The 11,546-nt window shown below is 38.6% G+C and overlaps 1 protein-coding gene across 1 annotated transcript in view; it reads right to left on the reverse strand.

Annotated features, from left to right (window-relative positions):
- ERCC4 (ERCC excision repair 4, endonuclease catalytic subunit) overlaps window positions 1-9,511 on the reverse strand; it is a gene marked incomplete at its 5' end in the record, with an annotated part of 14,455 nt that extends 4,944 nt beyond the window's left edge. The window contains 8 exons of the mRNA XM_082490725.1: window positions 2-70; window positions 1,252-1,362; window positions 1,940-2,068; window positions 2,414-2,594; window positions 3,749-3,956; window positions 5,317-5,512; window positions 8,245-8,425; window positions 9,338-9,511. Coding sequence (XP_082346851.1) covers window positions 2-70; window positions 1,252-1,362; window positions 1,940-2,068; window positions 2,414-2,594; window positions 3,749-3,956; window positions 5,317-5,512; window positions 8,245-8,425; window positions 9,338-9,511 — 1,249 coding nt within the window. The remainder of the gene's footprint in view (window position 1; window positions 71-1,251; window positions 1,363-1,939; window positions 2,069-2,413; window positions 2,595-3,748; window positions 3,957-5,316; window positions 5,513-8,244; window positions 8,426-9,337) is intronic.
- Window positions 9,512-11,546: the final 2,035 nt, after the last annotated feature.

The following is an 11,546-nucleotide window of genomic DNA, read 5'->3' on the forward strand; positions in this document are numbered from 1 at the left end:
GCTCCGGCAATAATATACTCCCTGAGCTGTGCACAAGCTCGGTCATCACTGGCACAAATAAGCACTTGCCCTGCAGTCAAGAAGCAATATGTTTATAATCTGTTGTGCTGTACTTCTTATCCAGCTACAAGACATCTCTTGAGCAAATTGTTTTTAATGATCCTAGAAGCATGCCTGCCAAATGCCTTTACACTTGGTTGTCACAGTTGCTCTGGGCTTCCAGGGAGTCTAAATTGCATGTTTTGTATCAAACAAGATTAGAGAAGGTTAATGAAAGTTCAGCATTCCTTATTCTTACACCATCTAAATTAGTGAGGTTTTCCTTTTGACTGTCTGAAACAAGGCAGATACAGCACATATTGAAATACACTCAGACAACTATTTTTCTTTTTTTTTTTTTAAACGTGGAATAAGAACAAACTTAATTTAGACCATTCTAATTTTCAGCCTTTGTCAGTTGTGTTAAAGAGTTTTAAAAAATACATGTTTCACACTGTATTATTGACATTTGTGGGCCGTGAATAACAATTCTCCACAAGCTGACTCAGATAAACTCCTACAACACTAGGTGAGAGAGCCAGTTCTTATCCAGAGTCAGAACACTGTGGGTGGGAGAAAAGCGCACTTTTTTACCCTTACGATTTCCTAAAATAAAACTTGGTGAAATTTAAGGGATGAAAAGCCCCAAAATAGGAAAGGCAGCAAAGCAGTTAGTTAGAAAAACACTTGCCTTCTACTCTCTACCCTATTTAGGTGCATCTCCTGGAGAAGCAATTTTTCAGGTGCATGAGAAGAATGTGTGAGATGGAAGGGGCATAAGACAGAACCCCTATTTTTTTTTTTTTTTAAACTGAACTTGATAAATGAGTGAATGGTAACTTAATTATTATAAATTTCTACATTATTAGTTTTATTGGTTTTGAGACTAAGGTATCAGTACAACGTTGAAATGTAAGTTAAAATATTTTTTTGTAATAATGCAGGTTCTTTCCTAAACAGTATTGCATAGTAACCAACAGCATTTCTCTTTTAGAACAAGAGCTAAATAGGATTTTATGTAAAACTATTTTGTTTTACATGGTTTATGTACATTTGTAGATAAACTCTTTGTCTTAAGTTCACAAATGATTAAATTTAAAACTAGCTTTTTAATGAAACTACAGTAAAGAGTTAGGCTCCTTCTCTCAAAAGTCACGTAGAACTAAAAACTAGCTGTAGTGTGAAAGCTTACATCATTTATTATTCTCTCACCTGGACCACCAAGGTCTTCACTGTTGTTATTCTCATTTTCAATCTCTTTCAGTACTTCTCTCAAAGCTTCCCATTTTGGGTTACTTTCTAGAACCAATTCCCTTTTAGGTTCTGAAACAAGACAAGATTGAACATAGCGGCTCTTACAGCCAAAATATCCTTCAGAACTTTAAATTAGTGGTTAGATGTCAATAGTGTGATGGTTGTTGGCAAATAGAATATTCAGCAGCCTACATATGTAATTTGTAATGCTGATGGGTTGGAAAGCATTCTTACAGAAACATTTAAAAATGGGGATAAGTGCTTTAGTGAAGCAAAAAGTTAAAATATTCACTCATTCTTCAATTCTGAAGTTCCTGAATATATATTTTTTAGTAAAAGCAATTGCAGCCTCCTACCCGTTCACATAAAATAAAAAAGATCAAGCTAAAACCCAATGTAATTCAAGAACAATTCCATAAATGCTCTCCCAGTGATCAGCTGAGCAAACTTAGAAGCATCCCTTAATTCTTCGTGACTCTGTTTTTTGTTGTTTATTACATGCTTTTTGAACTAAGATTATGTCTCAACTTATCCCAGCTAACAGATTGAGATCTTGAGCTGTGTAAGATCATAGCACAAGTAATAATATGCAGAGCATTTGAAATCGTGTGACACTCTCAAACTTAAAATTAGGAATGATCAGTACCATTTTCCTTCTTTACATCCCTTTTTTCAGAGACTTTGCCTTTCTGATTCAGTTTCTCATCTGCAATGCGATAAACTCTAGCTCGAGCATTTACAAACATTGAAGTACTGGAGTCAAGAAACAGCCAACCTAAAGAGGAAAAGAAAGTCGTAGTAGTTTGACATTAGCAATGGGTATGCGTTTCAACCCTTTCCGGTAAAAGCCCCAAATCTCTTATCGGGAATACCTGTGCTACCTGCTTGCTATGTAATTACTAGCTTAATAAAAGACAGAAGTGTGATGCAGATCTCACACTGTTAAAGTAACAGCAGTTAAGTGGGAAGATGAAAGCATTATCTGTCAATAAAAACCTACGTCCTTATGGCTGGTTATATAAAACCTAATGAGATACCTTCATATGTTTGGGAATGTTAATTAGAAATATCAACATTTCACTGTTTCATGCATTAACTTGTATGGTTATTCAGTGTTTACCTGAATTCTCACCAAAGGCTTTTTCACTGGCTTTCAGTGACTCCAGAAGATTAAGGAAAGTGACACAATCATACTGAGTTAGATATAGTAGCAAAGTACGTAGTATCTTCAAATCCTGGACCAAAGATTTTGTCTTAGCTCCAAGTTGATGCCAGAGAGGATCTAAATAGTGACGTATTGTCTAGAAATATGAAATGGAAAGTTCAGTATGTCAAATATACAGTATACCTATCAAGATAAGAATGCACTTTTTTTTTTCCTTTGCAGGGGATGCTACTAGTTGCCCAAAGTTATTAAACACCCAATTAAAGATGTGAGGGTGAGATACTTGTTTTGAAGTAATCAGTTTTTGTAAAGTTACCATAATATAGATGCCTTTACATAAAGCATTTCAGTAAGTCTCAGATGTATATCATTTAATGGTTTTAGTATATATTTTCCTTTCCATATAATAATAAAATACTAGTACAATAACACCCTCCCCCCCCTTTATTTTACTGGTATTGGCCTGTGCCTTTACTATCTAGTATCCTTTACTTAGGTAAAATAAAACACATTACGATGTGATTTGATATTTTAAAATGAGATGAGTACCATGCAGATATGCAACCTACAAAGCATAAGAAAAACCCCTTCAAATAGTTAAAGACCAGAAGGCCTCACATCAAGATTAAATCACAGGTAACAAATAACCATGTTTCACTATGATCGTTGAAGTTTATGATTTTACCCTACGGAAAGCATGCGTATGCTAAACATTGCAGATCTGCCAAGAATAACAATGCACACACAATTAATGACATAGTGACTAAAAGATACAACAGATGCATGCGTGTGCATATGATGTATTATGTACAGTGCTTCTAATAGAGAAAATAAGAATACAACCAAAAAATTCAAGAGGAAAAAAAAAAGGGGGGGGGGGGGGGCAGAAGGTGTCACTGCCCATGGCACGGGGAGTGGAACTAGATGATCTTTAAGGTCCCTTCCAACCTAAACCATTCTATGCGTACTTACCCCTAAAGTATTTTGAGCTGTAATTGCAGCCATCTTTATAGAAATGAACCAACCATGAATCACAATGTTCTTACTGTTGGGAATTTGGATACGAAGGAAGAACAATAATGCCAATACATCAAAAACCCTATGGGCAACTGTAACATCACCCTTACAGATTAACACAGTTTCTCTCCTTGTACCAGTAATAAACACATCATGGGAGAACACTCAGTTGCTGCTGGTTATTTATTTTACAAATAATTTTGTTTGCATGGCATACAGTCTGAAGACCTACATCCCTTTAGTTAGGCACAGCAAAACAATCCAAATGGTTACCTTGTCAAAAGGTTTACCAATAGCATTTTCTAAAGAAAGATCTTCTACTTCAAGAGCTGGATTATAACGTTTGAGTTCTCTCAGACACGCATTCAAAATGTCCAGGATTGAAGTCTGGATTGCAAGCATAGCAGGGGTCATTGACACATGTATTTCCACCACTTCAGGTTTATGCTTCTCTAAAAATGAGTTCACTGCTATATGAAATCTAAGAGGAAAACAGCTTATTAAGATTTACATGGATGGTTTGCTTGACCTACAATTATTCAAAAGTTTGTATAAACTACAATTATAATTGTTTTCAACATAAACAAGTTAATTGCAAAAGAAATCAGTTTCTACAGATGTGAAGACTGCAATCTTATGAACAACCTCAGAAAACCACCTATTCCACAATTATGACTGTAGTCATTCTAGTCACGCGAGCCTACATAGTGCTGCTGAATGATCCATGGAAAATTACTGCACTAGATTCTACATCATTATTACACATAACAAAAAGTAAACCCAAAAAAATCTCATAAGGGAGAATTGGTTCATAAATGCTTTGGAATTACATGGATCCACTAGCAGTTTCCGTGACATTCCTAGCTTCTGATTATAAGCAGCAGGTCACTGTCAGAACACTGCCCTTACGGCCGACCCGGCTGTACAGGTACATCGATGCCAGCTGATTTTTACTAACAGAACGAGGCTCAGAGAACACTGTGTCTGCTGACATCTGAAACTCAACAGGCATTTCCCTTACTGCATGCTGCACCCCCAGGTCTTTTCACGGTTTGGAAGCCAAGGAAGAAAATTTACAGAGCTTCTAATTCAACCTTTCCTGTCCTAGTTATGGCCATTTTTACTTCTTTGTGATACTGAAAGAAAGATGGTTAAAGAATTTACAATGCAGAGTAAGAGTATGTTAAGATGGAGTGAAACACATTCTAGACTGGACTGAAGGAACAAATGGGCAGACCTCCTGCCCAAAGCGAGAGCATTGAATGGGTAATCAGCTAAAGTGCCCAGTTCCATTTGTGGCTCTGCTCCTGAAAGACATAATGCACATCACAAACTTGGCAGTTTGGTTTCTATCAGCCATCAAGAAATAGTCTTAATTCAAAACATAAATGTAAAGGAAATAAAAAAAAAATAAAAATCTGACACATAGAAAGAGATCCATGGAGTTTCATCACAGTTGGAAACAAATACCTTCACAAATGGCAGAACTGAGAGACTGTATTCCTGTTACTTTGTGCCATAAATAATCTGTTTAATAAGTGAAGTTTTTCTTAAGCTATTAAGAATGTCACTTTCTGCTGTGATTTCTATTGGCTAAAAGGACAGCTATATTGTAAGGTTCAGCCCCTTATAGATTTAATTTGGGTCTATTTTCAAAATTACTTACAGAAATTTAGCATCTTTAAGACCACTTCTCTCAAAAGTTGAATAAAATTTGTTTGGGAATACAAGAGGTATCTCAGATTAACAGTGTGCCTGCATACACCTCAGTTTCTTAGGAACCCATTGTAACATACTTCATCTCTTTTTTGACTTTCCAATGAAATAAAGAGGTGCCTTACCTTGGCCACAGATAAAGTTTCCTGACAAAAAGATTTCTCATCACTCTTTCCACATGGCAAAAGCCAGTGTTAAATGCAACCGCGTTATCTGTAAAAGCTTTAATGAAGCCTTGCTTGTTCTTCTGGCGATAAAGTCGCAAGATAAATGCTTCCTGACAGGACTCAATGATTCTGTGTGCTTTGTATACCAAAATGCCTAGAAAATAAGAGGGTTTTAAGTTATAAAAGGTAAAGAAAAGTCCAATTTTGTATAGATTTTTCCTCAAAACTGTCTTACTCTTTTAAGATTTTTTTCTTGAATAAAATATAATAGGAATTTAAATCTTCTAAAGCAATGGTTCAGGGGTTCAAGCCAAGTGATTCCTCAGTTTCAATACCATGGAATCCCCATATAACAGAACTGGGATAATGATGCACCTTTAGCAAAAAAAAAAAGGTTGTGTTTGATTGGTAGGACTTACTAGCTTAGAAAATTCTTTACTCCTAAGACAAAACTTTAACTTTAGCCTTTTAAAAGGAGTAAAAGCAAATACAAGGCATTAACACACTGTCACAACAAAACATGTTCAGGATTGTGATATTTGAATTATTTTGTTACAGAAGTTCTGGAATTACAGACTTGTCAGATATGTTTCATTGGTAAGAGTTCAAGTCTTTACATCATCAAAGAACCTTTATTTTGCCCCCCCCCCCCCCCCAAATATTCATATTCAGACTTGAGGACAGAAGGTACCATCAACTGTATGAGTACACTACCAATTTTCTTCAGGGCTACAGTTATATTAGGAAAAATAGATTTATCATGCACATTTTAGTAGAGAGAAGTGAAACAATAATTTAACTACATTAAGCGTTTGAGGCGAACACTTGCGGGATTTACACTTCACTCAGCCAAGATTTGTTAAAAACAAAGCTTATTTTTCCTCACACTTAATTGTGTTCAATAGCATATTACAATTTTTCACTCTCCCCCTAGTGAAGCGAGGCCCATGTGGTACTTTTATCTGTTCACTGCTGCCAGTGGAATAATAAATGCCTTTCTGAAATGGAAGCAAAGAACATCAAACATCACAGGTTTTACCTGGTGCCTACAGGCATTGTAAGTTTGTCAGTTTATTTAATTTCTATAACAAGTTTCTTCAACTCAGCACCCAGCCATTGATTTTCATGCGCCTTTGCTTTGTAAATGAAAACGCATCTATAAGAAGACAACTTCCATAAAACTGCTAGCCATTCATGATCAAGTCATGGAATAATCTACTAAAAGGTATTTTTTTTATCTAGATAGTCTTACATCTCTCCTATAAAGCAAAATTTTCAGGACATAATAGTGATCCTACTTATTTCTGAACATTTTCCAGTTTGTCAAGATATGATTCTGAAAGGACATTACAGGACACACAGAGTTTGTAACAGGCCAGTAAGACTGTGTTTACTGTAATAACTTCCTGCCTTTTTTCAATATTTCTCTGCTAATTCAGTGAGTTCATACTGCATTCATACTGCTGTGTAAGCCTTGGTAGAAACAACTTGCCACTGTTTACTGCACCAACTTGCATCAGTTTTACTATGCTATTAAGTACATCACTTCTACTTGGCCAAAACCACCAGGAATAATTACTACAGTGATAATTTCTGATCCCCATTTAGCTGAATTTATGAGTTCATCAGATGTTAATTCACATGTGAATTTTATAAACATCTGTAACACCTGGAAGCACTTCACTGATTGTTGCTATTTGAACTCCTCAAGAAACACTACTACAAGTTTTTGTCGTACAATTTCGCACACTGATAATATACGTTTCCAACAGGACCACGTGTTATTGAAGTTTTAACTAAAGCAGGGAGTCTATCAAAGCTGCTGTCACACTGACCTCTAGTGGCACCGCAAAAACTGTAACAGCTCCGTGTCACCAGAGGACAGGACTGTTTTTTAAATCTTTAGTGTATTTCTTCTTTTCATATTCTTAAAGTCCAAAGGTGTGTTTTCCTTTTTTTTTTTTCTTTTCTTATTTGGTAGGGCAGAAAGGTAGAGGGGAAGGCGTCGACAGGAAGAAGACAAATTAAAGTAGGTTGCCTAGAAAATTTGTTCACTTTTTTTTTTAAACTAGAAATATCAGAACCGACAAATCTGGTGTCCTTTGGCTCTCGCATAAAACTGTTCAAAATGTTTTACAGTTAGAGCTTTTTATACATTGACTAAAAGTAAGGGGATACAGCTTCTGAAGCAGAAACTTACATTTTTCTAAGCTTTCAATATTCAGTTATGTTTAGCCATTAAGAAGTTACATTTAGGTAATACTAAAATATTCTTGTATTCCTGGCTCTTAGAAATCTATTTTATTAGCTCTCCAGGCTTTAACAGGGTTTCCAGCTTAGATAAGAACACAAAAGCAATGGGGGTCGGGGGGGAAGGGGAACAGAACATGAGAGGAGAAAGATAATTGTAACATCTTTCATTTATAACTTCTATGTAACAACAAAAAAGCTCACAAGCTAGTCCCCAAAATCTTTACAAGGATAGTAGCAGCATAACTTCATAATACTGCTATTTAGATAGTGTCCAAGGTGTGTCAAGACAAAGATTAGTAAGATATCGCTATTTTTTGATGAGAAAAGTCATCAGAAGTAATTGGTTAATACAAAAAAATAGCTAGTGTGCAGGGCCGACAAAACATGATATCTAAGATCAGCTTCAGTCATAAGCCACGTATCGAGAGTCTTCTGGACACTATTTCATCAAGTGCAATCAATTATTTTCCTTGGAAAGAAGAACTACATATTTGCTCCTTTTACCTCAGTCTTTGCGGAAAAAAAGGAATAATTATACCATCTCAATACTGGTCAGTAAAACTCTTCATGCAGAATTAAGCTTTATGTATTTTCAAACAGAACAGTCTTACCTTTATTTCATTAAACTCTTACCAGTAATGAGGTTTGCAGGAATTCTGTCAGTAAGGAAATCCACCACAAGGATTCGACTTGTTGCAAAGATGACTCCTCCTTGAGTGTAAAATTCATATCGAGTATTATTTGTAATTTCATTGGTAACACGCCGAGGAAGATGAACGACTCCATCTGACCTCAGCTGATCAATAAAATACTCCTAAACCAAACACAATATAAACACAAGACTTCATTGTGGTAACTGATAAAATGGATGCAAAACACCTTTAATTATATACACTCCATTAATTTTGAGGAACTGTCCACAGCAAATAAAAAACATGACAGTATAAGATGCTACCTAAGGAAGTCAGAATTATCACAACTTTTGGGTACACTTTGTTCAGTTTCAAACTCATCCAAGTGATTTAAAAATCTACATATTTTCAGTAGTAGCTAGACAATACTTCAGCAAATATGAGCCACCGACACCCAAAGGAGCTTACATTTTCTCTTATATTTTACCAGCTCTTTTTCAGAGAATAGGCAATTTTAATAGTGACTTTTAATACTGACTTTCCCAATATAGACAACTGGGAAGACATCACCTTTCAGTCCCCTCACCTGCTATCACAAACTACACCGGATAGGTCATATACATCAAGCTTAATCTTATAAACTACAGCTGTGATATTTATCCACCGATGGTCACTACAAAAAGTCCCCGTAACATCACCTCCCTGAAGGGGGGGTCTCTCCGGTTCCAGGGAAAACCGAGCGCATTTTTGCATACGGGTAGGGACAAACCCGTCAACAAGTTTCTCCCCTTTCTGATCACTGACTACTCACAGATTTCTGCTATTACAGGTTATGAATTATTACGAGGACTTCACCGTAGAAGTTCGGACCCTCCTGTGCCCCTCAGGGCGCCCGGCCGGACACCTTCTCCCCAGCAGCCGCAACGCCCGGGGCCCCGCGCCCAGCATAGCTCCGGCCGCGGGCAGCGCCCTCCGCCCTCCGTCCCCGACGCCGCCGGCCGCCCCCGGGATGCGCCCGCCGAAACCGTGAGGAGACACCGGTGAAGGGGAAGGGGCGGGGCGGGCGCGACGCCGCTGACAGGGGCTCCCCTCACCTCCTCGGCGGGGCTGGTGTTCAGCACCAGCACCAGGCTGGCGGGCTCGCAGTAGAGGCGGAGGAAGCGCAGCAGCAGGCGGTCGATGCCCAGCCCGCGGGCGCAGATCACCAGCCCGTCCTGGTGGAAGAGGTCCAGGAAGATCTGGCTCTCGTGTTCCAACAGCACCGCCATGGCCGCCGGGAGGAGCGGCGCATGCGCACCGGCCGCCGCGCCCTCCCGTCGCTGGGGTGGCGGCGCCCCCTGCCGGCTCCAGGCGCCGCGGTCCTCCGGCGCCGCCGGTTTTCCCGCCTCGAGCGCGAGGTGCCTGAGGCGAAGCGCCGGCGGGCGGAGAGCGGCGGCGGGAGAGGAGGATCCCGGGACCTACCGGCCTGGAAAATGAGGTGGGGAAGGGACCTAACTGCCCGTCAGGCTCCTACAGGTGCTCGTATCGAGCCCCATCTCCTCCTCGTGCGGGGGGCTTGTGTGTGCCGAGCGTAAATATAAGATAGGAGGGGGCCTTCTCCTTTTTTACTATAAATTATTTGTTGTATGTTACTCATCACTTGCATTTCTTAAGCGACAAAACCAAACTTGACTGAACTTCAGCCTGCATTCCTCACACGAGGGATCAGTACCTCGGTATTTTCCTGGTACCTCATGTTTTAGCGTCCCCACCTCAGTCAGTGCAGAAAAGGCAGTTTGTTCCCACAGGGGTGAGAGGCTCTTCGGACCTGCTTTCAGAAGCAGCTGAAAATGAAGGACGCTCCTCAAAGTTACCCTGCAGTTCAGCTTGGCGAAGGGCAGGTGAACTTGTTTGCCCCCAGCCCGTCTTAAAGTAAGCAATTTTTCCGGGCCTACTGCAGGGCAGATGGGTGCTGCTTCAGCTGGGTCAGAATCGCCCTCGGAGAGAGCGAGGGCGCAGGCTGACGGCGTTCTTGGCAGGGTGATGGGGCAGAGGGACAGTGTACAGCCAGCTGCTTCTGGTAGCGAATGTGTGGAAGATCTTCCGAATCTGTTTTATTTACACTTGGAATCAATTCTCATTATTTTCCCCGGTATCGTCTTAATTCAGTAAAATGCCATTGTCAGGGCATTGAGTCAACTGTCTGATACATTCAGATAAATACTTTCAGTTCTTTCTTTTCCATTGTCACATGTTGGCAGTTGCAGTGGGGTTTCCTTTGGTTTTTGTTTTTTTTCTAAGTAAGGGAAAATACAGTGTACAGCAGCTAACGTGCTCTTTTATTGCATACTTATTCAAATTGACACTATTGATGTTAAGATGTGCTTTACAATGCATTATTTGTAAATTTGCCACATGGTCAGGATTATGCTATAGAATCTTTTAAATTAATATAGGAAACTTTAAAATAATTTTATAATATACATATTTGCGTTTTAACATGCAGCACAGACACTCAGAGCAAAGTAGGAGAAAGGGTTTAAAAACTGGCAGAAATTAATAAAATGTGGGAACTATTCTTGTTTTTCTCATATGTGTCATATTTCTCAAATTTTGTGCTGATACCTGGACAATTTTGTCTTTGCAAATTGGATCATATTGCCGACTGTTTTGCCATGCTTTGGTTCTCACTTTTAGCTGGCTGCTACTATGCTCTTTGACTTTAGCATTGAAAATTTATTGAAGACCATAAAAATGTGAGAAAAACAGTATTTTTACTTTGACAACATTTTATTTTTGTGGCCTGCAGGCCATTTTACTGACGAAAATGAAGTCTTACACAATAACACGACAATTTTCATTAACGTTTCCTGCTATTTTTGAACACTGTATGAAAAGCTGTAGTCCAATAATGCTACTTCTTTGAAGAATTACAGTATTCTGTGGAGTTGTCCATATAATTTAGGAACCAGCCATTTCCTTGACCTACTGTTTCCTACATAAATTAGAAATAATACGTTTTCTAATGGTCCAAATAAAGTATTTCAGACATCTCTCTAGTCTGATTGAGCCCCTTTTTATATTTTTTTCCTTTCACTATAGTATTAGTGTAAAATTGTTGTGAACTCTAATTTCTATGCTTATATATTTATTAACCAGTAGAGGGCTGCCATTTGTTACCTTAGAAGAGCAGAATTTAGGCCTAAATCTTGCAATTCATTTTTGTGTAATTTTTCTTTGCAAAACATTAGAGTAATATTTAAAAAGTATTCATAAAAACACAAGAAAGAACTTGTATAGGAACAGGATAAATAAAATTGGCCT

This window comes from Vanellus vanellus, assembly GCF_965231255.1.
Source record: "Vanellus vanellus genome assembly, chromosome: 14".
NCBI lineage: Eukaryota > Metazoa > Chordata > Aves > Charadriiformes > Charadriidae > Vanellus > Vanellus vanellus.